Source organism: Gastrolobium bilobum, unplaced genomic scaffold, assembly GCF_033153095.1.
Source record: "Gastrolobium bilobum isolate Gb01-03AN ecotype WA unplaced genomic scaffold, APGP_CSIRO_Gbil_v1 utg4255, whole genome shotgun sequence".
Taxonomy (NCBI): domain Eukaryota; kingdom Viridiplantae; phylum Streptophyta; class Magnoliopsida; order Fabales; family Fabaceae; genus Gastrolobium; species Gastrolobium bilobum.
In genome coordinates this window covers 80,694-101,962 of record NW_026896790.1, presented here as the reverse complement: position 1 = coordinate 101,962, position 21,269 = coordinate 80,694, and the positions used below count along the sequence as shown (strand labels likewise).

Here is a 21,269-nt window from a genome sequence, read left to right as displayed (position 1 = left end):
ATATCAAGTTAATACATCACATAGTGGTCTTATGTAAAATTAATGTGCACTCCTCCTATTGCCTAGTTATATTAATTAACTCCTTCATACGATGAGTTTGAAGTAAATTTTAGTAATTGAATTAAATAAAAAAATTAAATGATAGGTTACAACAAGTACCAATGAAGACACCTCGTTAGCAGGCAATGCAGCATCATCAAGCAGATGGTTAAAAACATTGCACAAAGTAACTTCTCTTTCAGACAACAGACACATAAGACATGTAAACTAAAAAAACAAAAAAGATTAAAACCTCCTTCCCCATCCTTACTCGCTACAAAGGCGCAGATTCCTTGCAATGGCACTGAAGGAAGAACGAGATGCCTTTCCCATGAACCTAAATATATCAACCATGCAAGGATGAGATGAATCTCAATCCTCCAAAGCCCTGAAAAACAATTCAACCATAATCAACAATAGTAATGACTAATGAGGTTAGGCCAAACACCATACATCTCAAAGAAAATAATTTCTGATTATTAATAATAACTAACTAGAGAGAATCATAAGAGGTTTATAGTATACATTCCTCCCATGTGCGCTCTGATCAGAAAAACAACCTTGCACCTTCCAAGCCACAATGCATGAGATTAGTGTCTTCGATCCTTGCATCTATCTATGAAATTAAAAAAAAAATAGTTGTTTGTGTTGGGCTATGTGCTGGAGCAGAGAAGTAGCTCACAGACACAATCACAACAATGTAACAATGTCGCAGAAAGCCAAGTTATATGCCAAAGATAACATCTTAAAAACTTCACCAGTTCTTAAGTACTCAGGAGGGGTGAAAGCCAAGTTGGTGCTGTAACTCTTGCCATCTCTGCTGTTCTTCATGAGCCCGAAGCACGACAACCTAGGATTACCATCCCGTTGATACAACATAAGCACATATTTCACAAAAAGAAAGAAGCTAGGATTGATTAGAAAGGGAACTTCGAGCACATATTTCACAGAATTTTATGGGCTGTGCCTCCCCTGCACCAAATCAACCATAATTTTTTTTAATGGTGCACTGCGCATATGTTCGAATGTCGCAGGTTCTTAATTGTCTCAGGTTCTAACAATGTAACAATCCCCACAACAAAATACGTACATAAATAAAATAAATAAATAAATATAAAAATTAATAAATTAATTCAGTTTCATTTCTAATCTTCAAATGTGCAGGTTCTTAATTGTTCCCTGATACAATCGATGAGACTCCAAAAAAGATCTCAAATTTTTTATAATATCACGATTGGGTAAATAGTAAAACAAGAAATGAAGACAATTTTTCTTTCCATTTCATTTCCATTTTCCCATCTACCAAACCCTTGCGAGATAAAATTTAACCCAAAAAAAATAGGAGGGAGAGAGGGGAAAACCGTCTTCGGCATTATGTTGTATGGCCATAGCTCCAATTTCGCTAAAGCCAGACCAATCCATCCATGTAAGGCTGTTTCTGAACAGTATCAATGAACCCCACCAAAAAAGAAAAAGAAAAACACAATTAGAAAACAAAGCTGATCAGAAAAGTTGAGAGAGAGAGAAAAATCGAAAGGCATTGTACTACCTGGAGGCGAAGTGGTTGAAGGGGGATTGGGGTTTGGGAATGTCCATTGAGAGTTGAGAGAAACAGAGAGGAAGAAGATGATGAATGAGAATACTAAAGAGGAAGCAAGGGTGGATAACTTAGAAAAAAGCGGGATCTTTAGATTGTAAAAAATTGGTAGCGAGGGAAAGATTTGAGATAAGAAGGCAACGTACAAAGAGTAAAAAGTACCCAATAGAAACGCACACTTCAAAAAGACACAAATATATTTTTTTTTCATTTATTTGTTTAAAGATTTTCGACGGAATTCTTTTTCCGTCGAAAAGTCCGCAAAATATAATTTTTTTTTTTATTCAAAAGTTTTCGACAGAATCGAAATTTCGTCGAAAAGTCCATAAAATATAATTTCTTTCTCTTTTATTTTTTTCAAAAGTTTTCGACGGAATTACTTTTCCGTCGAAAAATCCAATAATTATAATTTCTTTTCCTTTTATTTTTTTTCAAAAGTTTTCGACGGAATTCTTTTTCCGTCGAAAAGTCCACAAAATATAATTTCATTTTCTTTTATTTTTTTCAAATGTTTTCGACGGAATCGAAATACCGTCGAAAAGTCCACAAAATATAATTTCTTTTCCTTTTATTTTTTTCAAAAGTTTTCGACGGAATCGAAATTCCGTCGAAAAGTGCACAAAATATAATTTCTTTTTCTTTTATTTTTTTCAAAAGTTTTCGACGGAATCGAAATTCCGTCGAAAAGTACACAAAATATAATTTATTTTTCTTTTATTTTTTCACAAGTTTTCGACGGAATTCCTTTTCCGTCGAAAATCTTCGACGGAATCGAAATTCCGTCGAAAAGTCCACAAAATATAATTTTTTTCTTTTATTTTTTCAAATGTTTTCGACGGAATCGAAATTCCGTCGAAAAGTCCACAAAATATAATTTATTTTTCTTTTATTTTTTCAAAAGTTTTCGACGGAATTCCTTTTCCGTCGAAAATCTTCGACGGAATTCCTTTTCCGTCGAAAATCATCGACGGAATCGAAATTCCGTCGAAAAGTCCACAAAATAAAATTTCTTTTTATTTTATTTTTTTTCAAAAGTTTTCGACGGACTCGAAATTCCGTCGAAAAGTCCACAAAATATAATTTTTTTTTCTTTTATTTTTTTCAAAAGTTTTCGACGGAATTGAAATTCCGTCGAAAAGTCCATAAAATATAATTTTTTTCTTTTATTTTTTCAAATGTTTTCGACGGAATCGAAATTCCGTCGAAAAGTCCACAAAATATAATTTATTTTTCTTTTTTTTCAAAAGTTTTCGACGGAATTCTTTTTCCGTCGAAAATCTTCGACGGAATTCCTTTTCCGTCGAAAATCATCGACAGAATCGAAATTCCGTCGAGAAGTCCACAAAATATAATTTCTTTTTCTTTTATTTTTTCAAATGTTTTCGACGGAATCTAAATTCCGTCGAAAAGTCCACAAAATATAATTTCTTTTTATTTTATTTTTTTCAAAAGTTTTCGACAGACTCGAAATTTCGTCGAAAAGTTCACAAAATATAATTTTTTTTTTCTTTTATTTTTTTCAAAAGTTTTCGACGGAATTTCAATTCCGTCGAAAAGTTCACAAAATATAATTTCTTTTTCTTTTATTTTTTCAAAAGTTTTCGACGGAATTTCTTTTCCGTCGAAAATCTTCGACGGAATCGAAATTCCGTCGAAAAGTCCACAAAATATAATTTCTTTTTCTTTTATTTTTTTCAAAAAATTTCGACGGAATTCCTTTTCCGTCGAAAATCTTCGACGGAATCGAAATTCCGTCGAAAAGTCCACAAAATATAATTTATTTTTATTTTTTTTTTCAAAAAATTTCGACGGAAGTCTTTTTCCGTGGAAAATCTTCGACGGAATATCTTTTTCCGTCATAAATTTTCGACGGAAAAGGAATTCGGTCGAAATTTTGGACGAAAAATAGATTCCGTGGAAAATTCCGTCAATAATTTCAACGGAATTTTTTTCCGTCAAAAAATTTCGTCGATAATAAAGACTTTTTTAACTGCCACTACCACCGCCACCACTACCACTACCACCATCATTGCTGCAGCCACTGCCGTTACCACCACCACCATGTCATCACCAACACCAACATCACCGCCACCATCATTGCTATCATTACCACCACCATCGCCGCAGCCACTGCCGTCAGTACCAGCTTAATAGGAATTATTTTTTATTATATTATTTGTTGTGTTATCAAACGCAATTTTCATTCTCAGAATAAAAATAGAACCTGTTATCAAACACATTTTTTTTTTCTCAGAAACTCTTCCAAGGCACAGAAATAAAAATTAATTGTTTCTTTTCAGAAACAGTGTCAGGGAACAGAATGGTTGTCATGCACACCCTGATAGACTGAAAATTAAAAGTGGACTTAATCAAGGGTCCACGTTTGATTACGACCTATGTATTATGTATGTATTAGTTTGAGAGCTCTTTAATGGCTTTCGTGTAAAATTTTGAAAAACGAATATGAATGATAAGGGAGATAAAAGTGCAAAAAGTAAAATAACTCCACTCCCTAGATGGAGCATTACAACCAATAGGTATATGACAGATGTTACATGAAGGATAGATCAATAATGGATTCAGATGTTTAGAAAGCTAGAGGGAAATATACACCATGCTTATGAGTTTTTGATAAACCTGAGGTTTATCTCCTTTTCTATTGATAAAATGTGATTTATTTCGATTTTCATGTGTTTAAATAGGAAAAAAGTGTGTATCATTTTAAAATACACAAACTTGTGTCATTTTACTTGAGAGAAATAGATAAATCATGAGAGAAAGAATGGGTGGAAAAAATTGTAAAGGTGTGGGTCTCACTTCTTTATGAGAGTGAAATGATATAAGGTGTGTCATTTACATATATTCATAATGTTTTTCTTCTTATTTTATTAAAAAAAAATTATAATTTACTCGTTTTTCCTTTTATTTTCATATCATGAATTTTCTTGGGATATAATGGACGTTGAATCGCGAGGCGAAAGGAGTGTTTTTATGCTAGCAAAGAAAATATATTACAATAACACACACATTATTCTCGTTTAAAAACATAACTAAGGAGACAAAAGAACATAGTATCAATTGGCTCATCTTGATATTGATCGTGTTCATGTGTATTCTAGAATTGAAGCAAGTGGACAAGGGATTGGAAACCAATCAATAGATGAGCCAATGGATGTTGGTTTAGAATCTTGATTGAATCAAGATTTAGTGAGTTGCCTAACTTTGGGTTTGATGTGGTTGAATCCATTAGTTGCTATGAATTTTATTAAGAGTGATTGATAGTAAGCTCACATAGTAATAGAGGTCACTGAACAGGACAAAAGCAGAAAGAATAGCTCAGATATTAAAACCACTTAAGAAAAAAAAAATTACATTTGGTTGCTGAGGATCTGATGAATAAGGACTAAGACAAATTGAAATCATCTGTTTGGATAGAGAAACCACGTACGTTGCACAGAACAAAATTTATAGACTAAAATCTGTTTCTCTGGTCCATATAGGAAGTAAACAACCAAATAACTTATGACTTGAATATTCTTTAATATTCCAAAAGTTTTCAGAAAACCAAAACACAATTTCAGGAAAAGCTTCGTAAAGAGAGTGAAAAATAACACTAAAATCCGTTCCTTCCCCAGGAAACTGAATTTATAAAACCAAGACAGTTGTTGTGTTTTAGTTACATAGCCCTTGTAACTTCAAACATTACAAGGCGAAGAGCCAATCTGACAAAGATAGATAGAAACATTTCAGACATGGATATTGGTAAGGGAAGTTGAAAAGACAATGCATTAATGTAGAAGTGTGGCAACAAAGACGGAGACGTTGAGAATGAGAGTTGAAAGACATTTAACCAACCAATGAGAGGAATTGAAAAGACAATGAAATTGAAGTTGAGAATGTTTAGATTTTACAGATGTGACTTTATGAGGAAGAGTTAACAAGGCAATTTGCTTCAGCTTATATACAACTAGAACACAACAAAGCTGTAAATTATGCTTATGTTTTAGGAGATTGGAAATTTACTGATGTACTTACTAGATTCCTGCTTATGGTTTGTGTTAGCTGGTATGGTTTTGATAATGGCAGTAGGCTCCCACTAATTTCATCCTTTGTATTTTATATGAAGTAAAAAGTCTGTTTTCTATTGTGAACATTTTGAGAATTGAAGTTATAATGTTCAGTTCAATATAATGTTAAACATTCTATTCTTCTCTTTACATGCATCCTAACTAGTAGGATAAATGAGAGAAGAAGGATATGGGTTTAAATAAATAGTCACATCACTTGCAACAATGAATCCCAACATATTGAGTTGTTCTGGAAATAGAAGATCGTAATTATACATATGATATGGTGTAATACTGTTTATATTACAACATTATTTAAGTACCGATCACAAGCATGCACGGAGGCCGCGGGAATCAAATGGATCGATTAAAAAATTACCAACTGTTCAAAATCTTTTTTTTTTAATGTAAATTGACAAACTTCAACATGCAAAACATTTAGATAGTAGATAACAGGAACATGAAAGTATATGAAACATCTGCTAGTACTACTTGATAGCTATAGTAAGGTGGCTCCTCTCCATCAAGTGTTGCGTGGTTGTAATGCAGTTGGCCTCCAAGGGAAGAATGTTTTGATCAAATTAAGTTCCTTGATGACATCAATCATATTCATTCTTTCCTTTGGTGATTCCATTGAACAAGCAAGTGCAATCCTAAAAAGAGAGAGTAAACATTTCTCTACATTAGGATGCGTAAAACCCAGGTTCTCATTTTCTAATTCATTGGGGTGAATAGTTGGGTCTACAATCTCCACAAAATTATTGGAAATTGTAACTTTAACATAATTGTGGAGAGTATGACCATCTTTAAACATTTCATCCGTGGGTCTCCTTGCAGTTAACATTTCTAAAATCAGAATTCCAAAACTATACATATCGCCTTCAATTGACATCTCAGAACCCATTCCATACTCTGAAATATAATATTGCAAATCCGTAAACGACATCACAGATATCAAAATATTAACCCAAAAGGAAGTAAAAGATCTAGAAACAAGAGCTAAAAATTAAAACTAAAATATTTAACAACTTAACAAAACAATATTAAGGTATACCTGGAGGAGCATAACCAATAGTTCCCTCTACTCCAATTGTGCTACTTTGCATCACAGAGACTCCAACACTTGAGAGCAATCTTGCTAGGCCAAAATCACTCACATGAGCTACCATGCAATCATCAAGAAGAACATTGCCAGGCTTCAAATCACAATGAATGAAAGCTTGCTCACATTCGTAGTGAAGATAATGAACTGCTGAAGCAACATCATTAATAATATTTAACCTTTCCTCAAGGTTCATTGATCTACGCTGATCTGCAATTTCTGTTGCAGGATGCAACCAACTTTCTAAGCTTCCATTTGTCATGTACTCAAAAACGAGAGCTTTAAATTCTTGACCTTTGAAATCTATGCTTGAACAACATGTTAAAATCTTAACCAGATTTCGATGCCTAACATTTTTGAGTGCATAACATTCAGCAATGAAACTCTTGTAAGCCCCCTTCTTTTGAAGATTTAGGACCTTTATAGCAACAATTGTGTCTTCTGACTCAATAGTTCCTTTGTACACAGAGCCAAAGCTTCCAGTTCCTATCAAGTTTCTTATTGAAAAACCATCGGTTCCATGGTGTAGATTTTGGTATGAAACATTGGCTAGCTGGTCAATTGTTAGTGAATCAGAAGATGGTTTCTTGCTTCTTTTCCTCGTCCAGCAGAAAGCGAGAATGAGTGACAATATGAGAAGAAAAGCAACTACACTAACTATTGCTGCTGCCAACCTGAAATTATGGTGTTTTGCATGTTGGTCACCTTTGATAGGGCATGGCGGTAGATGCAGCTCTGAAACACCTCCACAAAGCTTGTTGTTTCCAGTCACTACTAAGTCACTTGCATTTCGAAAGACACCTTTAGTTGGTACCTCACCATCCAACATATTAAATGATACATTTAAGTATTCTAAGAAAGCAATATTCTGCAAAACATCAGGAATTGATCCAAACAAATGATTTCGTGATAAGTCTAAATGTCGAAGACCTTTTAGTGAAGCCAAAGAGGATGGTATAATTCCATTGAAGGAATTCCCTTGTAAATAAAGGTACTCCAAGCTTAAGCATTCTCCAATAGTTCCGGGAATATTACCAGATAGATGATTCTCAGAGACATCCAGCTCATCAATATTTTTTAGTTGGCCCACTTCATCAGGTAGACTACCACTCAATGAGTTGTGTGACAAGTCTAGTAAACTTGTTAACGAAGAAATACTAAAAACCTCTAAAGGTATGATTCCTCTAAGATTGTTTCGGGAAAGATTTAAATATTGTAACTTTTGGCAGTTTCCTATACTTACAGGAATATTTCCTTCTAACAAATTTTCTTCTAAACCCAAATAATACAACATACTGAGGTTACCTATGTTGGATGGCATATCTCCTGACAACTTATTTCCATTCAAATCTAAAAGTTGCATATTCTGAAACTTTCCAAAAGTAGATGGAATATTCCCCTCAAAATGGTTATTTTCCATGGTCAAGAGAGTTAAGCTATTTAGATTTCCTAATTCTGCAGGAATGTGTCCTGATATTTGATTACCCCCAGCATATAGTTGACTGAGTTGGGTGGAAAAATTGCCCAAGTAATTTGGCAAACTACCTCCAAACTTATTGTGGTCTATACCTAATAGTTGCAACTTACTACAGTTTGTCAAGGATTTTAAAAACTCCAAATCCGTTGTTAAATTGTCACCTAGATTGTTCAAAGAAAAACTTAGTATCCGAAGACCTTGTAGGTTCCCTAGACTTGGAACTTGCCCTACAAAATGGTTTTCATTTATGTCAAATAATTGAAGGACAGAAGCATTTGAAATGGAAGTGGGGATTGGACCTGAGAGTTGATTCCCGCCAATTGCAAATACTTGGAGATTGGAAAGGGTGAGGAACATGTTGGGTGGAAGAGACCCATTAAATATATTTTGTGGAGCTGAGATTGCACTAAGAGATGACATATTATAAAAACAAGAAGGAAATATACCAGACAATTTATTTTCTCCCGCAGTTATAGCTGTCAAGTTTTTGAGACGACATATTTCTTGTGGAATATCTCCTCCTAAGTTATTATAAGTCATCCCAAGAAAAGTTAAGGATGAAAGATTCCCTATGAAGGGTGGGACTCCTCCAGTTAAATTGTTTTTTGTAACACTAAAATATTGAAGTTTTCGAAGAGAGGCAATTTCAATTGGTATTTTGCCAATAAGATTGTTCCCTGCCAATTGTAAGACTTTGAGATCAGAGCAACTTGTCAAGTTTGTAGGAATTACCCCAGTCAATGAGTTGTTGGTAAGATAGAGTTGTTGCAGTTGTAACAATCGACCCAATTCCTGCGGGATTTTTCCGTGAAAGCTGTTGTTTCCGAGGTTGAGGTTTATAAGAAAGGAGAGATTGCCAACTTGTGGAGATATGAGCCCATGCAATTGATAACCTTGTAGGTTCAACTTGGTAACTCTTTGGTGCATGGGACTGCATGTGATTCCACGCCAGTTGCAAAAGTGTGTAGAACTATTCCAAGAGGGCAAGATTCCATATGGGTCACTGGATATTGATTCTTTGAATCTGAGCAATGCCAAATGGTCAGTTTCGTTTCCTGATGGCGAGGCAGTGGTGTTTTGGCCAAACCAGAGTGAGTTCAAAGTAAAGAGAAGAAATAGGTGAAGGCATGTAGAGCAAAATGCAGGTAACATGAGATTGAGAGAAAAAGGCTCCATTTTTTGGTTGAGGAAGACGAGGTCACTGGAGTTTGATAATTGGGGGTGCAAACACAGAAGAGAGATATTACTTCCTTGTGTTACTCTATGCACTTAAATAATGGAGGCAATATAATTAACATATTAAGGTGACATCTTGAATTTGAATTTGATTGCCACTACCAGCCCTTAAAAATCAAGTCAACTGATCTGTCTCGTTTCCTAACACGCTAGAGGCTCTTATTATTTGGTCCAAACTACACCAGATTTTGTAATCAGGATAAGAATTGTCGGTGGACCAAGATGCGTTTGGCATGGAGTCAAAAGCGAAATCAAGGATATTTATTATGTGAAAATTTTAACTTCAAACTTCTTTCTATTTTGATCTACTCTAAGAAGATACTTTTTTTCGTGACCTTTCTGACAATGAACTTACTACCTATCTTTCTTTTATTTTTTTGTCCATGCAACATGACGGATGTGTGTCACTTGTTGATAACATCAACAAGGATTTGTAGTTTTCGTATAAAAAAAAAAAATTATCAATATCATGTTGTTTTATGAGGAGCAAACTTAACGTGGTCCGGGAGTAAAAGAAATTGGGTGGAACTGAGGTGTGAGAAAGAGAGAAAAGGTTCAGGAGAGAGAGAAAAGAAAAGAAAAAATTTAATTCGCGTGTCAATTTTTTAGTAAAAGGACCACGGTCGTCTTGGAGCATAATAAAAAATTCCTTTTATAAGATAAACATGAATTATTTTAATATATAACATATCATCATGTGTACATTGGTGGATAGTTCTTATCTAAAAAACATTGACAGATAATAATTAACAATGGGGTAGGTGTACTAATTTCAATAATGTGACTAACTCAACTTGACTATAATAGCAACTTGTATTAATTTATTTTTTTATTTCCTTTTCTTCACATCAACAGAGGCTGCTGCGAAATTTCCGTAGAGATTTATTTGGCATGTTATAAGGAAAAAAGAATAAATTAAATATGAATTTTGGAACATGCATGCGCCATCAATTTTCATTCAAGCAAAATAATCTTGTTCTTTTTTTTTTCATTTTCGCAATGATTCAATCAGCCTTATAACAATTATCCCGTGCATTTAGATATTTCTATAAAGTATAAATTAAACAATTAAGATAACATTAGTTTAATTAATAAATGATTATTTTATTATTGTAAAAAATTAATATTAGAAAATATAAGTGTTTGAAACTTTCAGCTTAGGAAAGTTCTACAAATTTGTTTAAACGATACAATATTGATTTACAGGTAATTTGTAAATATTTTATTATACCTAATGTTGACTGAAGAAACATGGGCATTGAGTACTGAAGAAATTAACGATTTTTAAGCATATATAAATAAAGAGACAGAGATGTTTATCTTTTTAAAAATTATTATATTTGGGATAATTAATTTAAGTTCAATTTAATAGTGATAAAAATATAATAAGAATAAAAAATTAAATAGGCAAACAACATAACCAGCCATATTATATATTTGGGATAAGTTATTCTGTCTACTCTTATTTTGCCTACTTTTGCCTACCTTTCTTAACACCATTAGATTACAAAAAAACGAAAACCACGAAAACCATAAAATATAACACCCCGTTCTAGAACCGGTTTGTTAACATTACTTTATGATATTAAGCGCGGTTACAATCACATTGGTTCAATTAGAAATTCAGATAAACTTTCTTTTTGAACAAAGCCGAATTTAAAACAACCAATTGCGTCACCATAACCATATGACATTGCAGAATAACTGAAACTAAGCTTAACATCATATTCTTATTTTATTAGACCACACGTTGTTAAGTGTCTTCATCTGTTTTATTATTATATAAATTATATACTTACTTTATAGTTCTCATCTCCTATTATATTATAGATTTCTTTGTTTGATTCGAGTGGGTTCAAACCGCACTCAAATCAGAGCTCTGTAGCTCGAGTTATGCCAGTTTTACTAAACTAAGTTTTTACTGATTTTTTGGGTTACGCGTTTTAGCGCCCACTTGAGCGTTTGAGCTCCAACTTGAGCGTTAAAACGTCCAAGGGCAGTGAATTTTTCTCCATTTCACGAACACAGCGCATTTTAGCGCCCTTATCAGCACTAAAACGCTCTCCAATTGGGCAACACATGCCCTCCCCTGTTTTCATGTAATTTCTTGAGGAAATTCCTCCCTCTTTCATCATTCTCTTAACACCTAATAAGCTAGGAATGACCAACAACATTCAACACATATTATGGCTCTTACATCCCTTCATTTATCTTTATTCCCTTAAATAATCCATGCACCAACCTATAAGTACAACAACATAATATCCTATTACATCAATGCTCTTCAAAATAATTACATGCCAAAGAACTTAGCTATCCAAAAACAAGATCATAGCGATTAGCCATATACACAAGACAATTACTATAACAATGATCATGGACTAAGTCCTTCATACTACATCACATGGCCTCAAAATAAATACATATAACAATTCTGAATGGCATGCAACTCAAAATATTCAGCTATCAGGTATAATCTACTCATGCTTCTTGCCTCAATCAACCTCACATCTACCAATACCTAAAATGATGCCCCACAATACGGGGTGAAATATACGAATATATCACAGTAAACCAGGGGTCCTTGGAGATCACTCCATCCTAAGGTTCACTTTCGGGGAACACATAATAATACCAACTTAACACATTCTTATCCATAAACATCACATGAACTTCCAAGGGAGATCCTCAAGGGTTATTTCTCTTAGGTGCTCACCACAAGGAGATCCGCATAGGGCTGTTTCCAAGGGAAGTCCACAATCTCACACTAAGGGCTTCCAAGAGAGATCCTCAAGGGCTGTTTCTCTTAGGCTCTTACCACATGGAGATCCACATAGGGCTGTTTTCAAGTGAAGTCCCTACCAATCATCCTCATCATAATACTAGCACTTCCAAGAGAGATCCACAACAGGGCTATCTTTCTTAGGCTCTCACCACAAGGAGATCCGCATAGGGCTGTTTCCAAGGGTAAGACAAACCACCTAAAGATCCTCATAGGGCTGTTTCCAGGGGAAGTCCTCATATCCATCATACTAGTTACATCCATTGGACTAATCCAAGGACTATTCAATCCCTTTTCTCATTCATCAGTTCCTACCTTATCTCGCAACTATCAACAAAACCTCAATCATAATGCTCAACCATTACCTCATTCATTATTTTTACATCTATCAACCATTCCTCAATTACTCTTAAACAATCAAACATCAATCAATAATCATTAATCAATCATAACATTTATCAATGCATGAGCATACAATTACTATCATCATTACATATCACACCTCATAACCATTCCTCCTCAGCGGAGTATGGTGGAACATTCAAGGGGATCAACTCCAAGGTCCAAAAGTTTACCTTGCTCTCGAACTTTCATCAAATCTTTCATTTCCTCAATTGAACACAACCACAAGGATTGGTCATTCCACTAGGTCCATTTGCTTCAATCCTAGCCATACAAGGGACACCATCAATCAAGGTTCAACAATGCAAGAAAACCCACACTTTCAAGCATAATTTCCCCCAAATAATGAAACTAAGCCAAATGACAAACTAACTTCATTTTTACCATTTAATTATCATTTTCAACAACTTTTACAAAGGGACAAAGCTTCAATCTTTCTCTAGCACACTCCATTGTTCATAAATTTCCTAAACAAAACCCCACATATGAGTTTCTTCAATCATACAACAAGGATTGGTATTCTTACCACAAATGCTACCTCAAAGGTGCAAGAAAGGATAATCAAGCCACCAAGTGAAGAGACTTCACTCCTAACTCTCTCCACACTCAAATTTTCGCCCCCAAAGCAAGGTGAGATCTCCCTCCACAATGGTTCCCAACAAGAATAGAGTAGTGGGCTTTGAAGAGGGATGAATTTAATGCAATATTGGCTTTGGAATGAGTTGATTTGGTGGAGAATCAAGGGAGTTAGGGTTTTGACTTCAATGGTTTTCTCTCCCTCTCACCCTCTCTGAAGCGTCGAAGAAGAAGAAGAAAAATGAGGAGACTTTTTCATGTTTTGCCACTTAAATAAGGAAGGTCATTTTAACTGGGTAAAAGTTTATCTATCTAATTAACTCTGTTCACTTCCAAACTTTACCCAAAGGTCTGGAATATTTTTCTAGAAATATTTTTACTTTTACCTTTATATTTTAGATACTTTTGCCTACACCCATTTTTATCCCTTAATTCTGAAGTGTCGAAAAAGAAGAAGAAAAATGAGAAGACTTTTTCATGTTTTGCCACTTAATTAAGGAAGGTCATTTTAACTGGATAAAAGTTTATCTATCTAATTAACTTTGTTCACTTTCAAACTTTACCCAAAGGTCTGGAATATTTTTTTAGAAATATTTTTACTTTTACCTTTATATTTTGGGTATTTTTGCCTACACCCCTTTTTATCCCTTAATTTTCACTGACTGCACTTTTTACCTAAAAAATAACCTTAATTCATTTCATTAGGTCTTTTACTTAATTCAACCCACTTATACTAGCTTAATTACTTAACTACATATAATTTACTAATTAATCAGGTTAGGGGTATTATAAAATGTTTAACGACTATGAAATAATAATAATAATTATTATTATTATTATTATTTTAGTGTTTAAAATTTCTAGTATAACATCGACAACCATAATTTATGATCTTTTGTTGTGTCCAGCCTTAAGCTTAAGTGTAAGATTCCTTTCCTCCACATCCTTCCTTCATTTTGTTGTGTGATTTTGCGCATTTTATGAAAAAAGTATTTCTCCAGTTACTGGAGATAAAATTATCTCCAGTAAGCTCAAAACGACGTAGTTTTAGGATTATAAAATTAAAAAATTATATAATAAAGACTAATATAACTCTGCAATATATTAAAATTACAAAAATACCTTGATTTTCGCTCCAAAATGATGTCATTTTGGGCTCACCGGAGATAACTTATCTCCATTGACCGGAGAAATCCTTTACCCTTCTACAAAATGATTCCAAGATATGAGATTATTAATTTGATCATAAAATAAAGGATATGCTTATCAAGTCATTTGATTAGTGATACCACAATAAAGATAGGTTCTAGCATTAAACAATGGGAAATGCTAATCTCGTTATAGAGAGAAACCACGTGGGACCCACCATTAAAAAAAAAAAAAAAAGAGTGAGTGAGATTTTTGAAGTTTACCTTAGTAAGATGAGAATAGTATTTCCCTTAAACAATTAACCTGCGTGTTAGAATCCAATTTTGTTTCCACATAAGTAGCTTTAATTTTTCATCATAAATCAAAATAAATACTAAATCTAATAATTAAAACTTGGAGCGGACATTTTAAAAATAATGGGTTTATATCAGATAATAATTAACTAAAGCATTTCACTTTTCATGTAACTAAAATCCAAAACTCCTAGACTACCTAATAATTTCCACAACCATGAGGAAAGGGAATGGGTAAAAAAGAAAACACTATTATTCTATCAAGATTTGCTCCTTTTGGAAAGACGCTGACTGAGGAGTTAAGAATGTTTAGATTTTATTTATGTGGCTTAAATACAAGGAACAAGGAAGAACTGACATGGCACCTCCAGAGTCCTGAGCTTGAGGAGAAATAAGAGAATTTCTCGGCAAGACAGTTATTGTGTTTTGAGTTATTTAGCCATTGTAACCTCATTCATGACAAAGATAGATAGAAACATTAAAGACATGGATAGTGGTAAGGGAAGTGAAAAGACAATGCATGAATGTAGAAATGTGGCAACAAAGCCAGAGATGTTGAGAATAAGAGTTCAAAGACATTTAACCAACCAATGAGAGGAATTGAAAAGACTACAAATGTGAAGTTAATAATGTTTAAATTCTGCTGATGTGACTTAAAAAAAAGATATGAGGAAGAGTTAACAGGGCAATTTGCTTCAGCTTATGTATATGTAATAGATCAGTAGAACTAGAATACAACAAACTGTAAATTATGCTTATGTTTTAGGAGATTGGAAATTGACTGATGTACTACCTGATTCCTGCTTATGATTTGAATTAGCTGGTATGGTTTTGATAATGACAGTAGGCTCCCACTAACTTCACCCTTTGTATTTTTTATGAAGTAAAAAGTCCATTTTCTATTGAATATTTTGAGAATTAAGTTATAGTGTTCAGTTTAATATAATGTTAAATATTCTATTGTTCTTTTTTCATGCATCCAAACTGGTAGGATGAATGGGAGAAGCAGAATACGAGTTTAAATAAATAGTCACATCACTTGACACAATTAGTCCCAGCATATTGGGTTTTTCTGGCAATAAAAAATGGGAATAATACACAGATGATGTGGAGTAATATTGTTTATATTGCAACATAATTTAAGTAACGATATCAAGCATGCAGGGAGGCTGGAATCAAATGGATATATTAAAAAATTATCAACTATTCAAGATCTATTTTTTTTAATGTAAATTGACAAACTTCTACATGAAAACATTCAGATAATAGATAACAAGAACAAGGACCTTACGAAACATCTGCTTGTATTAATTGATAGCAATATTAAGGTGGCTCCTCTCCATCATGTGTTTTGTGGTTGTAATGCAGCTTGCCTCCACTAAACCCCAGAAAGGAAGAAACTTTTGATCAAATTAAGCTCCTTGGTGACATCAATTATACTCATTCTTTCTTTTGGTGATTCCAATGAACAAGCAAGTGCAATCCTAAAAAGAGAGAGTAAACATTTCTCCATATTAGGATGTGTAAGATCAAGGTTCTTATTGTCAGTATCTCGTTCTAATTCATTCGGGAGAATAGTTGGGTCCACAATCTCCACAAGATTATTTGAAATTGAAATTTTAACATAATTGTGGAGAGTATGACCATCTTTAAACATTTCATTTGTGGGTCTTCTTCCAGTTAACATTTCTAAAACCAGAATTCCGAAGCTATACATATCACCTTCAATTGACAGCCCAAGACCCATTCCATACTCTGAAATACATAATGCAAATCAGTTAATGTTATTAAAGTGATCAAAATATTAACCCAAATGGAAATAAAACGTCCTAAGAAGAATTTCATAACTTAACCAAACAATATCATGTTATACCTGGAGGAGCATAACCAACAGTCCCCTTAATTCCAATTGTGCTACTTTGCATCAGAGAAACTCCAACACTTGGGAGCAATCTTGCTAGGCCAAAATCACTCACATGAGCTACCATGCAATCATCAAGAAGAACATTGCTAGGCTTCAAATCACAATGAATGACAGCTTGCTCACATTCGTAATGAAGATAATGAAATGCTGAAGCGACATCAATAATAATATTTAACCTTTCCTCTAAGTTCAGTGATCTAGGTTGATCTGCAACTTCTATTTCTGGATGCAACCAACTTTCTAAGCTTCTATTTGACATATACTCAAAAACTAGAGCTTTAAATTCTTGACCTTTGAAATCTGTGCTAGAACAACATGTTAATATCCTAATCAGATTTCGATGCCTAATATTTTTTAGTGCATTACATTCAGCAATAAAACTCTTATGAACTCCCTTCTTTTGTAGGTTTAGGACCTTTATGGCAACAACTCTGTCTTCTGGCTCAATAGTTCCTTTGTACACAGAGCCAAAACTTCCAGATCCTATCAAGTTTCTTGTTGAAAACCCATCAGTTCCACGGTGTAGGTTTTGGTATGAAACCTTGGCCAACTGGTCAATTGTTGGTGAATTAGAAGATGGTTTCTTGCTTTTTTTCCTCATCCGGTAGAAAGTGAGAATAGATGACAATATGAGAAGAAAAGCAACTACGCTAATTGTCGCTGCTATCAACTTGAAATTGTGATGTTTTGCATGTTTCTCACCTTTGACAGGGCATGGCGGTAGATGTAGCTCTGAAACACCTCCACAAAGCTTATTATTTCTTGTCAATGCTATCTGGCTTGGATTTCGAAAAACACCTTCAGTTGGTATCTCACCCTCCAACAGGTTAAAAGATACATTCAAGTATTCTAAGAAAGAAATATTCTGGAGACCTTTAGGAATGGATCCATACAAGCGGTTTCGTGATAAGTCTAAATGTCGAAGAACTTTTAGTGAAGGCAAAGAGGTGGGTATGATTCCATGAAAGAAATTTCCCTGCAAATAAAGGTACTCCAAACTTGTGCATTCTCCAATGGTTTCAGGAATATTGCCAGATAGATTATTCTCAGAGACATTCAATGCATCAATATTCTTTAGCAAACCCACTTCATCGGGTAGATTGCCACTCAAAGAGTTTTGTGACAAGTCTAGTAAGTTTGTTAAAGAGGAAAGGCTAAAAACCTCTAAGGGTATGGTTCCTGTAAGTTTGTTTTGAGAAAGGTCCAGGTATTGTAAATTTTGACAGTTTCCTATACTTGGATGAATATTTCCTTCTAATATATTGTGTCCTAAACGCAAATGAAACAACTGACTGAGGTTGCCTATGAAGGTTGGTATATTTCCTGACAGGTTGTTTCCATACAATTCTAAATATTGCAACTTTTGAAACTTTCCAAAAGCTGATGGAATAACCCCTTCAAAGTGGTTAAGTCCCATGCTCAAGAGAATTAAACTAACTAGATTTCCTAATTCCATAGGAATTTTCCCTGATATCTGATTACCCCCTAGATATAGTTGACTGAGTTGGGAGGATAAATTGCCCAAGGAATTTGGCAAACTACCTCCAAAATTATTGTTGGATATATCAAGCATATACAACTTACTACAGTTTGTCAATGATTTTAAAAACTCTAAATCCCTAGTTGAATTGTCACCTAGATTGTTGAGAGACGAACCTAGGAATTTAAGATCTTGTAACTTCCCCAAACTTGGAACTTGTCCCTTGAAATGGTTTCCCTGAATATCAAGTAATTGAAGGACAGAAGCATTTGCAACGGAAATGGGGATTGGACCTGAGATTTGATTGCCACCAATTAAAAATACTTGGAGATTTGGGAGGGTGTGAAACATGTAGGGTGGAAGAGAGCCATTAAATTGATTCCCATCAACAGAGATTATAGTGAGAGATGACATATTGTAAAGACAAGAGGGAAATGTACCAGATAGTTTGTTGACACCTACGGCTATCTTTGTCAAGTTTTTGAGACTGCATAATTCTTGTGGAATATCTCCCTCTAAGTTATTATAATTCGCTGAGAAACCAGTTAGGGATGAAAGATTCCCTATGAATGGTGGGATTCCTCCACTTAAATTGTTTCTCCCAATGGACAATTGCTGAAGTTTCTGGAGGGAGCCCATTTCAATTGGTATTTTGCCAATTAGATTGTTTCCTCGCAATTGTAAGCCTCTGAGATTAGTGCAACTTGTCAAGTTTGTAGGAATTTCCCCTGTCAACGAGTTATTGGTGAGAGAAAGTTGCTGCAGTTTTAACAATAGACCCAATTCTTGTGGGATTTTCCCGTAGAAGCTATTGTCTTCGAGATTGAGGTTTCTCAAAGAAGAGAGATTGCCAACTTGTGGAGATATGAATCCATACAAGTGATAACCTTGTAGGTTCAACTCAGTGACTCTTTGATACATGGGGCTGCATGTGATTCCATGCCAATTGCAGAAGTGGGTAGAACTATTCCAAGAAACCAAGATACCATATGGGTCATTGGATATTGATTCCTTGAATTTGAGCAATGCCAAATGATCAGTCTCATTTCCTGATGCAGAGGCAGTTGTGTTTGGGCTAAACCAGAGTGAGTTCAAATTAAAGAGAAGAAATAGGTGAAGGCATGTGGAGCAAAATTCATGTATCATGAGAAAGGTTTTCATTTTTTGGTTGAGGAAGACGAGGCCACTGGAGTTTGATAATTGGGTGGAAACATAGAAGAAGGATGTTACTTCCTTGTGTTACTCTATGCCCTTAAATACCAGAGGCAACATAATGGGAAACTAGCACCCCTTATAAGTCAAATCAATTGATCTACGCCCAGTCTATATTTGCTGCATTCACATAGACTTGGGTGTGAAGAGAAGAAAAAGGACAATAAAGATGCAAACAGATATGGGCCCGATCAATGGGAATTTAATAACCAACAACCCCTGAGTTGGTACATTGACAGGGATGACTTGTATTATTACGGTGGAATTTCTTCTAGATTGAAAAGCTATCTAATATCAAACGTTTAGATTAGATGCATTGTGAACAATTGAGTGACTTAGCAATTGAGAAAGTATCTGGTACAAACTCAGAGACTTCAAGTTGGAACATTTGGCTCAAAAGTAAGTAGAACATCACATGTTAATCAAATAATACAGCAATTCAATCAAAACATAGCATGTCACACAGGAATTAAATTAAGTTTATGTTCTCAAATTAATTTTATGATAATTTATTAAGTAGTTGAGTGTATTAATATGAAGATATATAAGAATTTCTTTATGTTTAATGAATAAAACTTGGCCTATTCTCTCTTCTGTCTTGATATCCCTCTGATTTTTTCCCTCTAGTTTTGGTTACTAGTCAGCGGTCAATGCTCCCAGTAAGAGTGTAAGGAAATTGAAGGGAGGGAGAGAGGAAAAAGATAGGAAGGAAAATAAAGAGTATTCCCTTTTCTATATTTGAGAATTAAAAATCCCCCTCAAACTACCTAAATTTGAAAAACTTTAATTTAAAGAATTTTGCAAAAATCTCCAACTATCTTCATCCATTTTTCTAAACTCGCGAATAAAAAGAACGGGTCAATAAAACATTTCTCTTCTTTCGCTATTCCCAAAAAGAAAAAAAGATGACTCTTACGAAGCATTTGATACACGATAATTTTTTTTACTGGAAAAAAAATATTACCGAAAAGTATGTGAAATTTTTTTTTATCGGATAAGTAACAAAAAAGTGTTTGGTTGACCAAAATTTTTCTGAGATTATTTGATTAAGTTTTCTGAGTTGATGTTTAGTTGATTGTAAAATAATAATAGGAATATGGGGTTATTTTACAAAAATAACCCCACCTTTACATTTTCATTCAAAAAGAGTTGTTCACAGATGATATAATCAAGAAGGTTATTTTGGTCCATTTTTTCGCACTTCATTTTTTACTTCCCTGGGCAACGTATCCCACACTATCGATGGACAACCTGGGTTGCATGCCGTACAGGATTTGTCACATAAAAACAAAAAATCAGATAGAAAGCTAGCTATTTTTTTGGTGTCAAACACAGCTTTTCCCTTTTCCCAATGTCGTTTTCCCTGGCACCCAAATAAAATCGGCGTACCAAACACACTCTTAAACAAAGCCCTAAATGTTTGTGCACGTCTGCTTCAACTTGACTAATATTTTGGGGAATAGATCCTATCATGTGAAAATGTGTTTATATGGTCATATTATTTGATCACAATCACTCATTTAAAAATTATACACTTTTCTCTCTCTTATCTCATCATCAATGAATGGTTGTGATCAAATAACATGATCTCAGGACCACTTTTTCATATGCCCAATATTTTATGTTTTTACCTTGATATTCATGTCTTTTGGGGTGGAAGACCGGAGAGAATTTATAGTGGATCGGGACTACCATTTTTTAGGTGGTCCCTTAGTGTAAATGGGAGGGTAAAATTGGAAAAGAAGAAAAATAGCAGGGGTAAAAAGTGAAAGAAAAATTAGTGTTGTGAGAGGGAGCACCAAATCATTGGATGGTCCTAGAGCATAATAAATATTTCTGGAAGATTGGGAAATATTTTATATGGTCCAGGACCACTGAATCTTTTGGTGCTCCCTCTCACAACATTAATTTTTTCTTTTCTTTTTTATCCTGT

The 21,269-nt window shown here is 34.2% G+C and overlaps 2 protein-coding genes across 3 annotated transcripts; both read right to left on the bottom strand.

The window, feature by feature from the left end:
- Positions 1–6,226: 6,226 nt before the first annotated feature.
- Positions 6,227–9,458, bottom strand: LOC133302005 (probable LRR receptor-like serine/threonine-protein kinase At3g47570). The gene is made up of 2 exons (XM_061501712.1): positions 6,758–9,458; positions 6,227–6,615 (listed from the first exon to the last, which is right to left on the bottom strand). The coding sequence occupies exons 1-2, from the start codon at positions 9,456–9,458 to the stop codon at positions 6,227–6,229; spliced, it is 3,090 nt and encodes a 1,029-aa protein (XP_061357696.1).
- Positions 9,459–12,845: 3,387 nt separating this feature from the next.
- On the bottom strand, positions 12,846–19,278 carry LOC133302003 (probable LRR receptor-like serine/threonine-protein kinase At3g47570). Of its 2 annotated transcripts, XM_061501710.1 has the most exons (5): positions 16,594–19,278; positions 16,007–16,475; positions 14,691–14,730; positions 14,401–14,483; positions 12,846–12,966 (listed from the first exon to the last, which is right to left on the bottom strand). In XM_061501710.1, the coding sequence occupies exons 1-2, from the start codon at positions 19,268–19,270 to the stop codon at positions 16,099–16,101; spliced, it is 3,054 nt and encodes a 1,017-aa protein (XP_061357694.1). In that variant the 5' UTR covers positions 19,271–19,278; the 3' UTR covers positions 12,846–12,966; positions 14,401–14,483; positions 14,691–14,730; positions 16,007–16,098. The 2 variants fall into 2 exon arrangements, with proteins under 2 accessions (XP_061357694.1, XP_061357695.1); XM_061501711.1 differs by lacking the exon at positions 14,401–14,483.
- Between the last annotated feature and the right edge of the window lie 1,991 nt (positions 19,279–21,269).